At 45.7% G+C, this 21,891-nt stretch overlaps 1 protein-coding gene across 1 annotated transcript in view; it reads right to left on the reverse strand.

Annotated features, from left to right (window-relative positions):
• VAT1 (vesicle amine transport 1) overlaps nt 1-21,678 on the reverse strand; it is a 45,811-nt gene extending 24,133 nt beyond the window's left edge. Inside the window, exons 1-3 of the mRNA XM_053263747.1 lie at nt 20,918-21,678; nt 1,683-1,890; nt 845-1,015 (exon numbers count right to left, since the gene is read on the reverse strand). Coding sequence (XP_053119722.1) covers nt 845-1,015; nt 1,683-1,890; nt 20,918-21,346 — 808 coding nt within the window. The 5' untranslated portion in view covers nt 21,347-21,678. The remainder of the gene's footprint in view (nt 1-844; nt 1,016-1,682; nt 1,891-20,917) is intronic.
• Between the last annotated feature and the right edge of the window lie 213 nt (nt 21,679-21,891).

Here is a 21,891-nt window from a genome sequence, read left to right on the forward strand (position 1 = left end):
GCCTCTCGCACCCTGGTGCCATCTTGGAAGGCACCTGGAAAGTGTGATCCTTCCTAGCGCTTTCCTCGATGGCTCTTACACTGAAGATTTTACCAAAACCTTCCCCACTTGAAAAATAGTGAAGATCACTGCATTAGAATATAAAACTTGGTTACAATACAATATAAGGTTCCAGTTACAAACGTTTGCTAGAAAACTCCCTGCTAATTGAGCAAAAAGGCACCTTTTAAAAGATACTCTTTATTGAGCAGGGGGAGAACAACTGGCCCTATCCATCCCCAGCACAGCATTCCTCCAGTGTCCATTGCTGGTGTCTATCCTATGTTTGTTTTTTAGATTGTGAGCCCTTTGGGGGCAGAGATTTTATTTGTTTATATCTATGTAAACAACTTTGGGAACTTGGGTTGAAAAGCGGTATATAAATATTCATCGTATTTCGAATTCAATTGTAAATCTTCAGTCCATGTCACAATAGGAAACTATGGCAAAGTAAGGCAAGGAGAGCTGGTCTTGTGGTAGCAAGCATTACTTGTCCCTTAAACTAAGCAGGGTCTGCCCTGGTTGCATATGAAAGGGAGACTAGAAGTGTGAGCACTCTAAGATACTTCCCTCAGGGGATGGAGCTGCTCTGGGAAGAGCAGAAGGTTCAAAGTTCCCTCCCTGGCATCTCCAAGATAGGGCTGAGAGAGACTCCTGCCTGCAACCTTGGAGAAGCCTCTGCCAGTCTGTGTAGACAATATTGAGCTAGATGGACCTATGTTCTGACTCAGTATATGGCAGCTTCCTATGTTCCTCAGACCCACCCCATCCCACAGCTCCATCCCCTTCAGTCTCAGCTACTGACCTTTTGGTGAGATTTTCCGGACCTCTGCCACATAATCAGCTGTCCGGTAGTCTATGGGGTGGGTAACCCCGTTCTCCTTGAGGGCCTCATGCTTGGAGGCAGAGGCTGTGCCAAAAATGGTGATGTTCTCCAGAGTTTTGCAGAGCTGGACTGCTGCAGTTCCCACCCCACCTGGAAGAAGGGGTAAAGAGGGTCAAGGGAGCAAGGAAATTTAATGTTGCTGGGAAAAGGCTCAGCGTCACCAACAGCAGAAAGCAACACACAACTTTGATATGCTCCTATCCCACTCCAGGGGGAAGGGAAGGAACCTCTCCCTGCCAGAGAAAGCCGACAGGTTCAGTAGACAGTGGCTACTGTCTTGGCTTCATGCACAGGAGGTAAGCTGGTGAGACGATGGGTCAACGCTTTTTTGAATATTAGACATTCATTTGGGATACATACTTCCATTTCTAAGCTTGCATATTTCTAGGACAACCTGAATTGGGCCAATACAAGAGATGTTCCCCCAGTTCTATGAAACTGAAAAACTTCAAGTCATATTTAAACTGGTTTGAAACTACTTACCCAGCCTGAATCTCCCTACTATTCCCACCTCCCAAAGAATCCAGGGGTTTGTACTTTTTGTGAAGGTGATAAGAGTCTGTTAGAGCACCCTAATCCCTTTACAAATCTACAACTCGTGGAATGTGGGTACCGTGACAGTGGAACAGGCAGGACACAGATTAGGATTTGTAGCACAGGAGGAGAAACCAGACCACAATGATCACTCTGGCCAGATGTTCTTGCCTTGGGCAGTTTAGCTACACCTCATCAGCAGAGATGGGGAAATTCTCATTACCTGCTGCCATGTGGACAAGGACGCTCTGGTTGGGTCGCAGGTTGCCAAAATCAAATAGGACCATGTAGGCTGTGATGTAGTTGATCAGAAAGGCAGCTGCTTCCTCAAAGTTCATCCCTTCCGGCATGAGAAACGTCTGGGTGGCTGGGACCGTCACAATTTCCTGCCAGAGCCCCGATTTGGCCAACACCATCACCTTATCACCTACCTGGCAAAAGAGGAGAGAAGAGGACTGTCAGGGCTGAGGGGCTGAAGCTCAGATGCAGAAGTATCTCAGGGTAGTCCCTGCACCTCAGCCTTTCCAAAAGTCTCCCTTTTTTTTTTTAAGGCAGTCCCTCCAATTGCTGCACAGATTCAGGTTTCTTTTATAAAAGCAGTGCTTCCATCATGTGCCTTTGGCCATAGCCCAATGACATTTCCAGAGGTACAACAAAGTAGAGTAAGTTGTGGTTTGTCCCAGCCAGCAATAAGTGTTTGTGAGCTAGAAGGGAACAGTTTGGAGACACTAAGTCCTAAGTGTTAAGAAAACAAATAGGAAAATCTATCTATGTAATTTAATTTGAACTGTGGGACCCCAGGGTCCAGCTCCAGCCTGTTTTTCTAAGGATTCAGATAAGTGCTACAGAGAAGATCTAGATGTAAACTCAAGGCAAAATTTAGTAGGTTTAGCCTAGAACAAAGAATACTAAAGGAGGGGGTGACTTACCACAATTTTATCCTGTCCTCCTTCCAGGGAGCTTAGGGTGGCATATATGGGCTACCTCTAGGATTCGAATCGAACTGGGTTCAGTTTGACCGGTTCGAGCTCAAACCAGATCGCCTCCCCTCAAAAAAGGGGGGGCAGGTCTGAGTTCAAGCCCAACCATGCCTGGTTCAGATCAAACAGGTCCGACCATTTGGGCATGCTTGTAAAGAGGAATCTGGTAAGGCTCTTTGGTGGCAGCGGCTCCCCTTGGCTTTGCTGGTGCTCCCTCCTCCCCCCCCACACACACCTGTGTGCAGAATGAGTTTTGTTCTGGACGGCAGTATCAAGGCATTGTGTGTGCATGTGCATTCAGAATGGGGCCTTCCCGATTCAATCTGAGCAGGATCTAAAATTAATTGAGCGGACATCAAAAAACTTGTGAGCACACGCATATGCACACACCTGATGAGGGAACACTCAGGCTGACTGTGACTCTGATGGTTTATTGCAGGGTTGCACAACTCTGGCCCTCCAGCTGTTGGACTACAACTCCCATCTTCCCCGACTATTGGCCACTGTGCCTGGGGATGATGGGAGCTGTAGTCCAACAACAGCTGGAGGCCCCAAGTTGTGCAGCTCTAGTTTGTCACTTCAAGGCATTGCTGTCTGGGGAAGCTGCTGTGCCTCTATACTCTAAGGGGGTATGTGATGGTCCACACCCAAGATGAAAGCAAGAGAGCTCAGCTTGCACATAAGATGACCAATACTCCTAGCCTGGGCTTTGACCTGTAACATAACATTTCAGCTGTATTTGTTCTGTTTTAATTGAATTGGGGTCTCAGGACAAAAGGCATAAGTATGTAGAAGATGCTGTAGCATGTAATTAGAGGAGGCACCAGTGTTTATGACTGCCTACCTTGCTAACCTGGAAAACATACCCCCTTAATCCCAGATGTACGGAATGATAGTAGAAGCCCAGTGGTAAGAGAAAGATATTCTCTATGCTCAGAGGCATATTACTGCGTCATATATGCCAGGGCCAAATCCTGTTATTTAAAGTGGATTGTAGGAGTGACTCTCAGGCCAAATTAAATCCTGCTTGCCTAGAAGATTTTTGCACAGAGCAATACCTCTTATGAGGGCAGGCTCAGGTGAACATTTTGTTCCCCAAATACAGAACTTCCATGTTCAGAGGCAACGAACATACATTGGAAACCAAATGCAGAAATTAAGCAGGAAGTAGGAGTCTTTACTCTGGAATCGGGCTACTGGCGATATATTCTTTTATTTTGGTTAAAATTGAAGTTCTCCCAAGTGGACCTGGCCCCCCTCACACTGGTCGATTCATTCAATTTGAAATGGAAGTGGATAGTCAAAACAAAATTACAACATTACGGGCTCCCACTGGAAGAACTTATTAGGTTGGGACTCGATCAAGCTACGAAGGTCATTAAACAGCGTATCCTTGATACCGAATTACAAACTGAAGCTGCCAAAATACCAAGTGGCCTGTATGTAGGTAATCAGCTTTTTAATTTGGAACCTGCTGATTACTTAAGCAATATAACATTCCCCAAAGTTAGACGTGCATTATCTCTTGCAAGTCTTAACACACTCCCCACTGCTGTTCTTGAGGGAAGGTTTAAGGGGATTCCATATTCTTTCCGCCTATGACCTTGCGGCTCAGGCGCTATTGAGTCTACCACCCATGTTATTTTATACTGTGACCTTTATAGGACATTCAATTAAATCTTATCTCACCTTTTTTGAAGTCTTTTCCTGGCCACTCAGATGAATTTTATCTTGATCTATTGCTGTCTAATTTTAATGCTATGAGTACTAATTCGGTGGTCAAGTTTTGCTATATTTTCTGTAAATCTCGTACTGCTTTTTAATGATTTTTTTTTGTTCTGGTCAATGACCGAAATAAAGTTATCCATCTATCAAATGCAGAGGAGACAGACAAATGAGGGTTCTCCCCACTGTCCTGCCTGTAGGTTTCTTTTAGGCTTCTTGCTGGAAACAGGATATTAGATCAAGGTGACACAACTTTGGCCCTCCAGCTTTTGTTGGACTACAACTCCCATCTTCTCTAATTATTGGCCACTGTGGTGGCGGATGCAGGGAGTTGTAGTAAACAGGAGCTGGAGGGCAAAGCTGTGCAGCACTGGACTAGATGGACCTTTGATCTGATCCAGCTGGGCTGTTCTTACCTAAAATGCATATGAGATGCGATACTGGCATGCTTGAACCCATGATCCACAGAAGAGTCCTGATTTACATGTCAAGGAAGTGGGAGGGGAGAAGATGATGACATATTTAAGGATGAAGCAAGAGAGGTGTCAGGGCTTATGCCAACCTCCACCTAATCCTAGATGTTTGTAGGCTAGTTAAGGTTACTTAACAGTAAGGGGAAGACCTAACACTATTTTTTTGTGTTACTTCTTAAGTTCCACAGCTGAGCTGAATGCTGTCAAGAGGTTTCGCAGGAGGGTACAACTGTGGAAAATATGTTGCAACACACACGCCCAAAGCAACTCATGCCTGTGTGGGCTTGTCAATAATGCTCAAGCAAGAGATGCTTCTAAGTCACACTCTCCGTTCACACAGGATAATGGCAAAGTCCAACATACAGTCTCTTCACACCAGTAAGCCCCAGATCAGATCTCAGAATCCTCTGTATACATGTATGGTGGGTGCCTGTGGAAACAGCATCACCCTCTGGCGCCAATTCCAGATTCCTGCCAGCCCTACACCTCCTGTGCTGAAAGAAAAAACACAACCGTTTCCTGTACAAAGGGGAAATCCTGTGTTTATCTGGCTCCAGTATCAGGAAGAGACCATCATTGTGGCTCAGCATCCTTCACCTTCTGCATGAACCCTCCTTTCCAGCACCATCATGCGTTGGCTATGAATACTTTGCACATATCTCCGGAAGGCCAAAGGGGAAGATTCTACTCTTGCTTGAACAAATGAGCAAAAGGAACAAATGAAAGATCACTGATGAGCAAACACACAAAAACCTTATTTAGATTCAACAATACCACAATACCCCCAAAAAAGAATCCAATAAATTATCAACCATACATTTAAGAAGTATCTTGATTCAATTGAATATGACAGAACTAAGTTCATAAAAAGTAATAAATGAGGTCTGCAAGTGGATCCAGTGTTGATCCAAGTGTCCACTGTGGATCCAGTTGAGGAAGTTAGATCCAAGAATGTCTCCAATAATTCATCTCTGAAACGTCATACTGTCAACCTCATCTATTACTTATGAACTTAGTTCTGTCATATGGACATACTATATTGATTTGGAGGAATTGTATTGATTTGGAGGAATTGTTTTATTATTATATGAAACATTAGTAAATCATTGGATTCCTTTTTTGGTATTGTGGAAGACTGTTGATGCCCACTGCTCTTTGGGAGAGCCAGGCTCAGACTGCATCTCAGCCATAGATGAGCTAGAGAGAAGTCCTTTCCCCTCTCCCAGCCTTTATTATCCCCAACCCCCATCTAGGAGATTATCTGGATAAATAATCCATTCTATCACGCAAGACTCAGTGTGTTGCCACTTTACAAAGCAATATTAAAACACACTTCTTATTAAGTCCCAGTGGCCCACATTTTGCGCAGCAGGTGGCTAATATTAGGGACCTGCCAGGGCTGCTGCACAATGTGAAAGGCAGCCCTGATGGTGTAGCGCAGGCCTGTACAACATAAGGCCCAGGGGCCAGATCCAGCCCACAGGGACACTTTTGCTGGCCCACGGGAAGGAAAGTCCTGCAGCAACAGCGGAAGTCATGAAGAGCATTTGGCTTAACCACTGACAAGCAACAGCAGCTCAATGCATTTGTCCACTTAGACCAGATGTTCCTCACCCACCTTGCTGGTCCTGCCCCTGTACCAAAGCCCACTAACACCACCCCTCATCCCCCTTCCCCCCTGACTCCAACCCTCTGCTCCCTTGCTAATTTTAGTGTAATTAATGTGCTGAAAGTTGACCTCAGCCCCTGTACACCAAGTCATGGTAGTTTCCGGTCCACCAGGACATTTGAGATGTGCACCCCTTGTGTAGCACAACAAGGCAGCTGGAGAATGGCTTAAAGCAGGGCAGCTGCCTGCCCAGTAGCAATTTCCAGCCATTCTGTTGTGCAGCAGCCCCCCATCGTCAATGTTCTGCTGTGTGCAACGTCAGCCACCAAATTCCGTGGGACTCATTTCTGAGTAAACATGGCTGGATCATACTCCCAAGAGTTGTGGATGAGGAAATGTCTGAGAGCAGTCTGAAAATAGACGAGAAAGCATTTACACCCCCATAAGCCTTCAGAGTGGGGCAAGCTACATGTCCAGGTGTACTTGTAGGTTAGCGTTTTATACCACTTTCCCCTTGAAGCACACCCAAAGCCATTACAACAGAAAGGCACACATGGCCTCTCTCTTTAAAAAAAGAAACAAAAATGAATGGAATCTCACACCAGGAAACAGAAAAGGAAACTCTTTCATTACATTGTTTTTACATTCCATTGCTGCAGTTCCCACTTTTGTGTGTGGCACATTCACATTTGCTGATTATACTGTTGGAAAACTAGGTTGTCAAAAAGTCAAGTAAACCAAGGTCACATTACTAGCATTTTAGTGTAATAAAATCATACTATGTTGCTATTGACTGACTTAAGTCCAGGAAATCCTTTTGTTACAGGCCTCCTGATGCAATTTCTAAATTTTTGGCTTGGCCGTCTACCTCCCACAGATGTTCCCACACTTTTACAGAGATACATATACTGGACACTCTACAAAAGTGCACAGAGAAGCACAACTGAATCCCAGTATGGAATCTGGATGGGAGGGGGCTGGCTTAAAGATCCTCTGCTCTCCTTCTGGAGAAGATCTGTGTATTCTGAACCTAGTTCCCTCAGCCACTGGATAAACTATTGTGATGTCACAGAACGTTGGGTTTAGGAGCAAAGCTGCTTGTAAAACACAAAGTGCTTGCAACTGCACTTCACATTAATTCTGAACCTAGTTCAGAATACACACATCTTCTCCAGGAGAGCAGAGGATCTTTAAGCCAGCCTCCTCCCATCAGCATCCACGCATGTACTGCTTGCTCTCCCTCAGTCCCATGATCTCTGCCCATCTCTCAAGTCTACCCATCATGTGACAAAGCCACAGAAAACACAGCACCAGCTTTCGTGCTGCAAGAAAATTGACAAAAGCAAGTGATTCATACATAAGCTAAGGGTCACTTGTACACACACCCCACCCCAACTACTATTTGACCTGCTTTGACACAATATGAAGTTTTATAGAGCATTTTAAACTACTGAAAAGCAGAATCCGTACCAGAACATCAGAAGGAAATATAAGCTATGACTTGAAAGAGGAGCAGAAGTGTAAGGGCTGAATAGCACCGTGGTTTAAAACAGTAACCAATAAGTGCTTAATTAATTATTTTGCTTATCTACATTTTCAGTCTGCCCTGTCCCTAAAGGCTCAAAGAGAGGTAACAATATACCAATATATTTTTTTAAAAAGCAACACCCTTTGATAAAATTATCACATTTGTTCAGATATGCAGCATTTAAATAACAGTTCTAGAATATGTGCATAAAGAACAAGCTGGGCTAAAAGCCATTGCCCAATCAATTGTCTGGAAGCTCCTTCAGCCATTGGATAGACTACTGTGATGTCACAGAATGTTGGGTTTTGGAGAGAGGCTGTTTGTATGTAGAACACAAGGGCTGCAAGTGCACTTCACATTAATTACCAAATATTTGGCCAGAGGTGTCAAGTATACTGTATTCAAAAGATTTTTCTTCTCCACACAATATGGATTTCCTCCCACACCACACAGTTCTGTTTCTCTGCTCCAAACTTCTCTTACCCCAAAGCTGCTTTTCTTTGAAACATACGTGTCAATGCTTTAAAAAAAAAAAAAAAAAAGCTACAGCACATAGTTGCTTGTAATGGTTAGCCAGCCCTTTGCAATCAACGGTTAAAATCACAATAGAACCCTCAACATACCTTACAGAGTACAGATGTTTCATGTGCTCCATATCTTACATGTTTCATGTGCTCCATATCTTGCAAAATGTGAAGCAGCATCGATGAAGTTTGTAGGGAGGGGAGATGAAAGGCAGCTGAAGGCTACACTAAAGCATTCAAACAGGATGGTGGATTTGCAGGCCCTACTGTGGGTGGGTCCAGTGATGTTTTTGTTCAAGAAGTGCAGAAAGCAGAGAGGGTCAATTTCAACCTCCCAGTGCAATGAGAATAACTGAAATTTTACTCCTTGGAAAAGAGCTGACTGAAGAGAGGAAATCTGGTCTTGTGGTAGCAAGCATGAATTGTGACCTTTGCTAAACAGGGGCCACACTGCTTTGCACTTGAATGGGAGACTCCATGTATGAACACTGCAATTATTCCCCTCAGGGGAGGGGGCCACTCTGCGAAGAGCATCTGCATGCTTGCAAGCCAAAGGTTCCAAGTTCCCTCCCAGGCATCTCCAAGATAGGGCTGAGGGAGACTCCTGCCTGCAACCTTGGAGAAGCCGCTGCCAGTCTGTACCAACAGTACGGAGTTAGATGGACCAAGGGTCTGACTTGGTATATGGCAACTTCCTATGTTCCCTTCTAGATTTTGAATGCCAAGATTATTCAGCAAGCATCATATGCTCTCAGCCCTTGAATATCACAGAGCTGGTGCAGTTATTACCGCAGTTGGCCAATCCCTACAATTAACACCTAACATTAAGTCGTCTATAGACAATATAATATCTGGAGGAGAAGCACAGAAGATTGCCGAGCACAGAAGACTGCAGCAGCAACTTCTGTGACTCGAAACAAAAATGTGATTGTTCTAGTCTAGTAGAAGTAGCTACGGTGATTTCCTGTGTGTCCCCACTTCAGATGTGGATTTCTCCACAAAATAAGAAATACCTTATGACACACACAAGCAGTATAGTAGAGCTAGAAGTTAAGACTGTTCCGTGCCGCCATTTTGTAGAGCAAGCCCACTGAAGCAATAATGCTTGTTTTGCTAAGTAAGTAGGGAACTCTACTGCAGGTATTTGGCCTTGAAACCAAAATGCCTCAAACATCATTTTGAGCAGTGTCAAGTTGATGACCCAGAGCTTCATTTTAAGCCCAGCCTCAACAAGGCTTAGCTCTGAACATCTCCTCAGTGCCAGAGCTCAGCCCTGGAATATGTGAAATTGTAATAAAACTGAGTTCCTGCAACATGCTCCCTTTCACCACTAATGGCAGAACTATGTGCAACGGCAGCAGGCCTGTGTATTCAAATAAAGGGTCACCCTCAAACCTCTGCAAAAGGGAAAGGTATGGAGACAATTTTGAACAGAAGAGTGGCACATCAGTGACATCTGCTCTGCCCACCCCTCTTGCTCCCTGCTTTCCAGGCCCTTCTTTCCCAGCTGGGTTCCAAGACTGGAAATAAACCTGGATTAGGAGTGTGGAGGGAAAGAAACACTGAGGGAAGGGCACAGAAAGTCCTTTCCCTCCCCTGAAGTGAAAGTCCTTTTCACTTTAAAGAACTATCCTCTCTTCTTTATAGGTGCTTTAAGTAATGCCCCATGAGTGGCCACACTAAGGAACAACCGGACACCCCCACATTTGAGTTGGGTCATTTAAAAAATGGCTAAGGGGGCCATTCAATTAGGCATGGCAAACCGACTGCTTCCAATTTGGCAAGCGCTTCTCTCAGCCCCAAATGAGGTGACCATCAAAAAGGCTGCTGAGGAATTCTCTCATTTCACATTAAGACTTCAGCACACCCCTCATCTAGGAGTTGGCATTTAGTACACTAGCTAATGAGACTGCATTTTCGAAGTTCATTTGCAGCTCTCCTCTCTAATAACCTAGTCAGAAATCTGGAAAATGTGCTTCCATAAGAAAGTCAAGGCATTTTTGAGAAAGTGTTGGCAAGCAGGTTTTTTTCTAGAAGGATTTAGGAATGCTGTATTCATTTTGGAATCTGCCAAGCTGATTAGATAACTCTTGGCCTTTAAAACTTAGAAGAGCACGACCGCCAAAAAAAGAGAGAGGTTTGAAGTAATACTGCATGATTGTACACATATGAAATGTAACAGGCAACAAACTCGTGTCGGCACTGAAGCGGATGAATCCAATTTTCTGTTATTTAAGGGGACGCTCAGCAAGATGACCTCTAGTGGACACCCACCTACCTGGAAACTCCCCTCCTTATTCTGTGGTGGTAGATGCAGGTTTCTTCTCCTAGTGGGCCAGCAGCAGCAGTGCATTCTAGCTGGCAGCTGCCATTCCCCACCCCCACAAAGCTCCACATGGCACCTGCCACCGCAGTAGAGCAAGGAAGGCCCACCCAGCCAGCAGCTGCCAGCAGCTTCCCAGGGGAACAGGGCAAGCAAAAGCAGTGGGCCCTTTTGGAGCACTAGGCCCTCAACGGCTGTCTCAAGGTGCCTTGGAACACAGGAAGCTGCCACATACTGAGTCAGACCATTGGTCTATCTAGCTCAGAATTGTCTTCACAGACTGGCAGCAGCTTCTCCAAGGTTGCAGGCATAAATCTCTCTCAGCCCTATCTTGGAGAAGCCAGGGAGGGAACTTGAAATCTAGATGCTCTTCCCAGGGTGGCGGCTCCATCCCCTGAGGGGAATATCTTACAGTGTTCACACTTCTAGACTTCCATTCATATGCAACCAGGGTGGACCCTGCTTAGCTAAGGGGACAAGTCATGCTTGCTACCGCAAGACCAGCTCTTCTCCCTAAGGAGACACTAGACCCATTCGTCAAGACTATAAGGTATTATCTGGTGTATCTAAGTGAGAAGTTGGAAATGGTTGTGGCGGCGGGAGAGAATGACCTAAAGATTCCAGATGTTAAAGAACTCTGTTACAGCCAAAAGAAAGAGAAAAGAAAGAAAAGGGCGGGGGGATTTGTCCAGATCACCATACACCAAGGCGAGCTGATTTAATGAAGCTACAATTGATAGTTCTACAGCAGAACTATCTGCTGTATTGCTACCAATCTGGCATTCTTCATCAAACACCAGAGCTCACTCAGAGGTGGTCAACACTGGTTACATGCCTATTGCCCAACACCCGCCCACAAGCTTGGCACACACTGGTCTATGGTGTTTAAATGCAATGGCAACACTCGTTCATTAAGCTGTGCTTCCAGGTAGTGAGACTCCGTTTTGTTAATTCACGCAGATTAAGTGAGCAAAGAATACACACACACCAAGATTTCTTGATCACCACATCTGGTGGTGACACATACCTTTGAATAGTTTGCAAGTAATCATGAAACATATACAATCTCCTAGATGGCATAAAGCAAAAACAAAATACTATAGTCTAGAACAGTAGAGCAGGAAAATTCTATGCAAAAGGAACACAAAAGACAACCTGGGAAGCCATGGAGTGAATTCTCATTCCACAACTGTGCAACTATATCAAGTGTAAGAAACACAACCTGAGGAAAGAGACAGAAAAATTTTACAGCAATGATCTAGAGGGTGTAACCATCCTGCTTCCTTCCAAAATGTTCAGAGCTATCATGGAAGCTTTTGTAGCATCTAAAAGGAATTCCAGCTTTAAGAAGAGCTAAATTTTAAAAGGTACATATTGTTCTTTCATGCTCAGCAAGATGAGATTTAGGCACTTCATTAATATGCATTCCACTACTTGGTTCCTTTCTTCTTAAGGTACAATCATGCTGGTATAACCACTGGGGAACAATTCCCATTAATGAGATGCACCAGCTTCCTCCTGAAGCAAGAACAAAAATAGGACAGTGGAAATTTTATGGTGGAACATAGGAAGCTGCCATATACGGAGTCAGACCATTGGTCCATCTAGCTCAGTATTGTCTACACAGACTGGCAGCGGCTTCTCCAAGGTTGCAGGCAGGAGTCTCTTGCAGCCCTATCTTGGAGATGCCAGGGAGGGAATTTGGAATGTAGATGCTCTTCCCAGAGCAGCTCCATCCCCTGAGAGGAATATCTTACAGTGCTCACACTTCTAGTCTCCCATTCATATGCAACCAGGGCAGACCTTGCTTAGCTAAGGGGATAAGTCATGCTTGCTACCACAAAACCAGCTCTCCTCTCCTCTTTGTACACACTACAAAGATTCAATCAAGTGGATCCAGACCAGTACAAGAAGTGGCTGAACAGGAATGGGAAGGAGGGAGGTGGTATCAATGGCATTAAAAGAAATAATCACCCCATTAGATTATTATTTATTATTGATGAACCTCTTCCTGCAACCCAAGGCCTCACCTCACAAATGAAACTAGGTTAATGTATGACCTTGGGACAAATGAGGCCATGGTGGGCAGTGAACCCAAAGCGATATAGAAACAACAAGATGAAGACTTTCTTCAGAATGCCTTTTCAGCCTAGTTTCCAGTGAGGTGGTCCTCCCTTGCATAATGTTGCAACAGGAGACCTAGACAGAACACACATGATCTTTTGGGGAGCTCAACAGAAAGGCTGAGAACAGCTGAACACATTCATTCAGAGGTTTCCATGGCTGATGAGAAACAGCTCCAATTCGGAGATCCCCTCCCTAAGAACAAGCCTCTTGCATTTCCTTCATTGTTTGACAGGAGACCAAGATTTAGACACTGGTAAAGATAGATGTATCGAAGCAGACATAAAAGCCATGCCAGATTCCATCACTGCTTATGAAACGGGACACAACGTAACATTCTGCTACATGAGCTCTTGCCAGCACTAAAGGCACCAGCAGAAATGAATGACAGCCTTTCTTGGGAGTTGAAGACAATTCTCTCCGAGGTGCTATTCACAGGAATTTCTTGTCCCCCCTAGCTTCAAGGCACAAATCTAGCAAAGGCAGCATCTCTTATAGACAACAACTGGCAATTTCTACAGGGAAACAGATACAATGAGGCTACAGTCTAACATGGAACTAGAAGTCATGGTCAGGGCTGCAGGCAGTTGGAAGATCAATAAGGAGTAGGGAATGTTTCTCTGCCATTCAAGTGAGATAATTTTCTGCACATTTAGAAATCAAACTTGGCAACATTTATCTCCCAGCAAGTGCTAGTCGAAGCACTAAGAACAAGACTGCTTTGACTGTTGATGGCGTCAGTAATGAAGAGGATGGAATCATCAGACACAGAGGAATTAGAACCCCGACATGAGGTCAGCACAAGAATGGTTCTCCACTGTGCAGCAAGTCAAGCAACAAGCCCTGTGGCAGCTATACACAATACTGATGTCCTAGAGTTGCTTTTGGCCCATTTCCACAAGATTTCAAGTTCAGAAGTGTGGCTCAGGGGTGAGACAGTCAAAAGGAAAGAAAGCATTTCCCAATTAATATCGTGGTGGTGGGTCATCTCAACAAGGGTTATAGGGATATATGTTCCCTGCTAACTGAGCAAAGAGGCACCTTTTCAAAGTGGTGATTCTCTTTATTTAGCAGGGCCCTATTAGACAATTGGCCCTATCCATCCCCGGCACAGCAACCCTTCAGTGGCTGTTGCTGGTATCTATCTTATGATTTTTATTTTTTTATTTTTTTGGTTGTGAGCCCTTTGTTACATCCAAGTGAAGCCATTTACTTATATCTGTGTAAAGCCCTTTGGGAACTTTTGTTGGCAAGCAGTATATAAATATCTGTCATATTAATGTGTGTGTGTGTGTATATCTCATCCCTATATATATTTTCTTGTCATGCCCTTCTTATACAGGCATGACAAGAAAACATGCCAGAAGGTTTTCTAGCAGCACCATGATCTCCTTTAATACCTAGGTGAGGGTGACAAGGTTAACCAGACTGCCAAAGATGCAGAACTATTCACCTGCTAAGTTTATAATATGCCAAGTGTACACACTGAACAAGACATGTCCAATCATGTTTGTCAAATCTTATGCAGAGACCCTTTCACCCACAAGTGATGTCTGGTCCATCCACATCACTTGCTTACTTTATTAGGCAGCAGTGTGATGAAAAGTACCTTCCAAAACCCAAAGATGACCCTCCCCAGGAAGGATAAAAAAGATCTTATCATTGTTCATTTTTGCGGCTCCTGTCCCAGATTCAAGCATTCAACTAACAGGGAAGGGTGATAATTATAGCACATGTATGGGAAACACCTATATCAGGCAACAGCGATATAGGAAGATGCTGAAAGGCATCCTCTCATACCAGATTATAAACCCCTCCTGTATTCTACCAAAGAAAACCACATGGCTCTGTGGTCGCCAGGGGTCAACACCGACTCAACGGCACAACATTAACTGTACTTTCCATGCAGAAGGTCCCGAGTTCAATTCTTGAGATCTCTCGGTAGGGCAGGGAAAGCTCCCTGCCTGAAACCCTAGAAAGCCACAACTCATTAATGTGGATTATACTGAGCTAACAGACCAACAGTCTGACTTGGGATAAGGCAGCGTCATATGTTTGTATATGTTCGATTTGCAACAACTGTATACTGCAAGGTGTGTGTATTAGACCATATCTACTGTGAACAGGAGAGGTCTGCAAATGCAGTTACTGCACAGTTACAGTAATGATGGAACTAGCTTGTTCATGGCACATGAACAGAAATAGATTTAAGTTCATCTAACAATTTATAGATCCAGCACGTGATCCCATTATGTTGTTACATCCAAGTGACATACATAGCAATATCCGATTTAATTTCAGGTAAGTATAAAAATAATTTGGGACAAGATCCACATGCAATATTGTAGAGCTTCACATTTTAAAAAGATATAAAGTACATGTTTACATGTTTAAATCAAATAAATAAGTGTTAAATCACATAGTATTACCTACAAATTGTGTTTGCACCTTTCTGACAACAATTCTCTGTGGGTGCATTGTGCAGCTTAGAATTTTAAGAATTCAATGCAGATGATGGATTCAACATACCAAGATTATGAGGAAAGAAGCACCTAAGCCAGTGATCACTACTTTTCAAGCAGGGGGCACTTTGGCCAAAAAATAAAATAAAATAAAGTCAATGTGAGGCCTGCATTACTACTAAATTAACACATTGCTGGGGTGCTTTTAAATCAATCTGAGTCCTCTTGAGCCCCAGTGTTATCTTGGAAAGCACACAAAGAGTGTTGGGAAATGTAGTCCTTCCCAGTGCTATTCCCTTGGAGCCCTATAGGAAGGACTACACTTCCCAGCACTTCAAAGTCAGTGCTGAGGTTTCAGAGGGCTGTTTCCCTTAAAGGAGCCCCAAGGGTACTGGGGAAAGAACAGCAGGGGGCTGTGTGGTATATGTGGCTTAGTCTGGGAGTCTTATTTAGGGGGTGATGAGAGCCAGCCTTGGAATGAAGAGCACTGATCGAAGCAGTTGAGCATAAAATGTATCACTGCTTTTTAAAAACAAACTTTATTTAAAATATGTATATCTTGCCTTTTAGTTTCACCAAATAGGATGCTAATCTTGCTTATCTGGTGACCAGTCTCTTTTCTGGTTTTTAGAGGTTATACAGTAGATACACAGCCTGGCAGACACCAAAAATGGATTCAGCATTCCCAAACCCTTTATCAAAAACAAGCTTTTGCCAACTTGTATGCATGAATACCCAAGCACATGAGATTTTCCTCAGAGTATCTCTAGTCTGTAACATAACTGGTTACAGTTGGTCTTATCTATTCTCCGCTTTGTAGGGTTTGGGGCAGCTGAAACCAATTCAGAAATCAGTAAAGGACTTGCAGCTGAAGACTATGGATTTAACAAAGTTGCGGGAATAAGGAGGACAGAAAACACACACATCAAAACCAAATTCCCTCCCCACCCCCATCATTTTACCCTAATGGACTCAGGCAATGCTCTCTTCCTGAATCGCTCAGTGAGCAGGTAAACAGGCAGAAGTAATTACAGAACACCAGGGGATGTGTCTGGAAGCTGCTGCCTGTCTGTGCTTTCCCAGTGCGATGCCCATTTAGGTAGCATAAGCGCCATCTGTTCTCTCTTGTGGAAATAATATTTGCAAGGTTCTCTGGTGCTCCCCACGGCTCAACCTAGACTCCTGCCCCTTTTCATGTAAGTGTTCCAAAATACAAACAGAGAGAGATGGCAAATTGTCTAACAGGGCTCAGTCTGTCTGCATCTCATAATTGCAGCAGACACATACTGGCTTGATGATCAAAAGACCTTGTATTTCCAGTGTACTGGTGAAGGCCACACCTCTTAACAGAAATTAGGCACATGGGCTGGGGAAGCCCCACAATCAACAATAGAATGATTCAACTCAGTGCCCTTCCTGCTGCCTCAAGCAACGGACAGGGTGAGCTACTTGAATCCTTGTGAATTTTGGACAGCTGCCCCCCCCCCGTGTCCACTCACATTCCAGAGGTGGTGGGCATAACGGCCGGGTTCAGATGTCACGTGGAGCCAAGACTAAATCCTGGTTTCACATAACATCCCCAGGCTTGGGCATCCCCTTTGCATACAAGGAGAGGAAGGATTCTACTTCCGATCCTGGCTTAGAACAAGGCAGGACTTATCACGATGCCAGAACCAGGCGGCCCTGGCTTATTCTCACCAGAGTTTCCAAATAAATAAGGATCTTAAGCTGGTTGGTGAGTGCTGTGGATTGGTCTGTAGAAGTAGCTGGCTTCTGCCTTGGGGATAGGGTTGCATACCTGAACAATGGATCACCATAAAAATAATCTTATGCCTTAAAGGTTTTAAAGGCTAAAGTAAAGTGTACCGTCAAGTCAGTTTCGACTCCTGGCGCCCACAGAGCCCTGTGGTTGTCTTTGGTAGAATACAGGAGGGGTTTACCATTGCCTCCTCCCGCGCAGTATGAGATGATGCCTTTCAGCACCTTCCTATATCTCTGCTGCCTGTTATAGGTATTTCCCATAGTCTAGGAAACATACAAGCAGGGATTTGAACTGGCAACCTTCTGCTTGTTAGTCAAGCATTTCCCTGCTACGCCACTTAAGGTGGCTACTGAGCATTAAACATTAGAATGATCCTCCTGTAAGAGAAGATCAGCAACTGAGCAAACTGACCAGGGAAATGGTGGAGAGGCCTCTTTCAAAGGCACTCACACTTCTGTTGGCCATCCCTGGCCTAGGACACTCTACCGTCTGTTAGAGGGTGGCCGTCGTTTCTCAGATCCCAAGCACATTCATTTAGCATGTCCAACATCCACAATCCACTCAGGACCTGCATGGATCACTCCTAGTCTGAACAGCAAATGGGGCTATTGGGATCAGCATGAGGAGGAGATCTGGCCAGACAGGGACCAAATGGCAAACTCACTACCACTGCAAACGAGTTGGCAACTTCATCCATGTGGTTCGTTTTCCTTTGTTTTCCATTTTGTACTCATCACTCAAGGGGGATGTTGTTGGCTAGAAACTGTGCTTAAACAGCACTGAATTCTTAACTGGTCAGTCCAGTGTCCGAACATGCTGGGCTGATTCTAGGACTCTCTCACCCACAGCCTTACAGACAAAAGGAGCTTTGGAGGCTGGGGTTGTGGCGGGCGGGTGGGAGGGGGGAGCCAGAATGGCAAAGGCGCAGCAGAATGGAGGTGGAATTTTGTATAACAGCCCTTAACAGTTTGTGCCCTGGATATCTAAAGGACTGCCTCCTCTCAAAAGTTTCTGCCTGCCTGATATCATCATTGGAGGGGGCTCTGTTCCATGTGCCAACGATGAGGGAGGCTCAGTTGTTGTGCAGACAGGGCCTTCTCTGTCATTGCCCCCAGGTTTTGGAATGCTCCCCCAGTAAGCATCCACTCAGTTTTGCCACTTTAGAAGGCAAGTAAAAACTTGGCTTTTTACTTAGGCTTTTACATGTATGTTATTTTCTTGTTGTTGCTGCTTTACATGTGTTTTGTTTTTATGGTATACACATGTTACTTTTAAGTGGATTTGTAAATTTGTATTGTTTTGTTTTAATGATTTAATTGGTTTGCATTATTTTAACTATATTGTAAAACGCTTTGAGATTGTCTTAATGAAAGGCAGTATACAAGCTTAATAAAATAAAAACTGATTTGCACGAACTGGCCATATCTTTGACTGCACAAGTTTCTAGTTTTATATGAACCCATCTGCATTTTGGGCTCAAGCCAAACATCTATCTTACCAGTATGGTTTTCACCTCAGGGTTAGCTATTTTGATAATCTAAACTGATGACATACAGGTCTTAACTATACTTTACTTTACTTGTCAAGCAGAAATGGAGCAACTGTTTGCACATTATTCCTGAAGGATGACAAGAAATCTTAATGCAACCCAACAACTGGGTTGTTGTGCCCACTTAACAAAGCTGCCCTGAGATAATTATTCTGAATGTCCAGCAGGCCTAATTAATATCACTCACAAACCATGACTTGCAAATGAAAGCAGGTCTTACTCTTGTAAAACTAGGCCTCTAGGAAAGCCTCAACTAGCTTTGCCCCTAGTTTGGCTTTTCTTGGGAGCCAACATGCTTGCCAAGAAGATGTTTGCATTGCAACACTTCTACAGTTAGGCCAAAGTCCTTCAAAGCCCTAGCTAGGCAAGCCTTTGCTCACTGCAAACAAACTCTGTGGGATTGCCCTCGAGACAGAATGGAGAGGTGGTCTTGTGGTAGCAAGCATGAATTGTCCCCTTCGCTAAGCAGGGTCCACTTGAGTTGCATTTGAGTGGGAGACGACATGTGTGAGCACTTTAAGATGACAGGGTCATTCTGGGAAGAGCATCTGCATGTTCCCACCCTGGCATCTCCAAGACAGGGCTGAGAGAGACTCTTGTCTGCAAGCTTGGAGAAGCTGCTGCTAGTCTGTGTAGACAATACTGAGCTAGATGGAACAATGGTCTGACTTGGTAGAAGGCAGCTTCCTGTGTTCCTATGGAAGTGTGGGTCACGTCTTCTCCTTTCTCTCCACCACATTTTGAAGCACAGGGATAAGATATGCCTTATTTTCTTTGCTGCGTGCACAGCCACCCCTCCCAGCCTGTTTTACATCACATGATATCACATGATTTAAGAACCAAGTGAGATAACTGGCACCCTCACACACACACACACACACACACAGCGCTCACCTCAGTGTAATGATTGTATACTAGGAACAAAAGGGAAGATAAGCAGATATGGCTGAGTTTCTACACAAGAGGTATCAATGCTCAGGCTGAACTAGAAGACTCACAAGAGTATGTGGAGAGTTTAATGCAGGCCTCAAATACAGTTTGGTTTTTAAATCACTTTTAAAGTGTTGAGCTCTAGTAATGAAAGCCAGGTGTGAAAAATAAAATCCTTGGGAGAATGCCATTACTACTACTATGAACATGTATATACTGCTTTACTATGCATACATGCCTATATACAGGCATTACTGTGCCCTACACCGAGAACCTGAAAGAACAAAAGGATATCAATGACAACCACCAGAAACACGTGGCTCGAAAATCAAGATCCAAAAATCCTCCACCCTAATTCCCATCCCACAGAATAGGAGGCATTTCCACAGATAAGGGTGCCCAATTCCACCTCCTTTGGAGAATGCAACATGTCCTAGGCACCCTCCTAAGCTTGGAACTGATGGGGCATTGCACTGTGCTGTGGACGTACTCAGGAGCAAAGGGCAATTGCAGAGATAATATTTCATCCCTCCTCATTGGAGAATGAAGGCTGTGGTTTTTGCACTACACCACACTGATACTCCAAGCACCTCAGAAACGTGCAACTGCAGAACCCTCTGCGCCCTTCCAACTCTAAGCCAGGAGCTTGGGAAGGGAACTGCCTGACTCCATGCTGAGTTTTGGAGATGCATCATGAGGGCAGGAGGAAAGCTTCACCCATTTAGGGCGGGTCCGGTAACCACAGATTTGGGTTGGCTACTACTTGCGAACCCCTGGCCATCTCAACCTTCTTGTTTGCCGTTCTTCAATTCTGATCCACATTTTCCCTGCTGGGCAAGTCATCTCACTTTCTGGTCCAGAATCCTCCACTGGGTAGTGAGTGGGAAGCGAGGAGTTCCCATATGCCCACCTAGCTGAAGAATGAGGAAAGGGAGAGGTTGCCCCACTCCAACCCCAGGCCCTCCAATTGTCCTAGTGGGTGGGTGGGTGGGGGATACTGCTCCACACCCACCTTCCCAAAGGTCACAATTACAGGGCGGGAGAGGGTTGTAACAGCTTGCTACTCTCCCCGCCCTAGTCTCTTACAGGGTGGGACCCCTTTCTAAGTATAGTCGGGATCGCGGAGCCCCTTTGGCGATCGATTCCCACCCAAAGCAATTTTTACCAGCCCTCAGATTCCCCACGGATGGTGGTGAGCACCCCAGTTTTCCTCGGCGATACTTGGAGACTACCGCCCCCGTTTCCCCCACCCCTTTTCGTTTCTCCACCCATCCTCTTGCACCCAAACAGCTTTGAAGCGCCGCTGTACTCCCTGTCCCCGGCCACGCCCACCATCCATCTTCCTTCCACCCCAACAGCAGCTCCGATCGGCTGTCGCGACCCCGCTCCCACTCCTGCGGGGGCGGCACCTCTGCGCCCCGCACTCCTCCGCCCGCCTCTCCTCCCCCGACCGGGAGCCCCTCACCCACCTTCGGGCAGGCGACGCCCTCGCCCACGGCCAGGACAGTGCCTGCTGCCTCCATGCCGAGGCTGACCAGGGGCGTCGTTTGCTTCTCATAGAGCCCCTGGCGGGCCAGCAGGTCGGCGAAGTTGAGCCCGCAGGCCTGCACTTGCACGCTGACTTGGTCGGGGCCCGGGCTGGGCTCGGCTTCCGGCAGCTGCTTCGTTTGCAGTTTCACCTTCTCGTAGCCACCGGAACCCGTCAACACCAATGCGCGGTACTGGCGTCCCGCTGCAGGAGCTGCTGCTGCTGCCTCCGACGTGCCCGCGGCAGCCTTGCCCTCCTCTCCTGCTCCCGCCGCCGGAGCCGCTTCTTGCTGCTGCTGCTCTGCAGGAGGAGCAGCGGTGCCGCTAGGAGTGGCGCCTGCATCGCCCCCGGCCGCCTCTTCCCCGGACATGGAGATGCTTGCTGGTGCTGCCGCTGGTGCTAGTCCTGGTGCTATTGCCGATACTGCGCGAGGAGGAGGAGAAGGCGCGGCTGGCCAGATGCGTAAAAACAGCTGGAGAGGGAGAAGGAGACCGTTCGCAAGAGCCGGAACTGGAATTGGGCGCGGCTCGGACTGGACCTACTCTCCTCGGGAAGAAAACCCGGAATGAATAGTGGGGCCAATAACTCCGCCTAGTAAGACCGGCCCCTCTCCGTCAGCGAGCCCCGCACGCCCCCTCACTCCTTCTTCATGCCAGGAAGTGGGGCGGAGACAGGAATCAGGTTGGGTGTGCCTTTCCTCTCTATGCACGAAGTGCCGTTCGAGTCTCTGCTCTCCCTCCGGAAATCCCACTGAGTTCAATAGGGCTTACTCCCAGCTGGCCGCCCACGCCCACTTAAGATCGCAGCCTAACAGTCCGATCTCATAGCCTCATGTATGTTTAAAAAGAAGTCAGGCTGGGCTGAATGAGTCTTTCTCCTAAATCTGCCTGCATATTGCAACAATGCTGACCTAGC

The sequence above is a fragment of the Hemicordylus capensis genome, chromosome 6, assembly GCF_027244095.1.
Source record: "Hemicordylus capensis ecotype Gifberg chromosome 6, rHemCap1.1.pri, whole genome shotgun sequence".
Classification (NCBI taxonomy): domain Eukaryota; kingdom Metazoa; phylum Chordata; class Lepidosauria; order Squamata; family Cordylidae; genus Hemicordylus; species Hemicordylus capensis.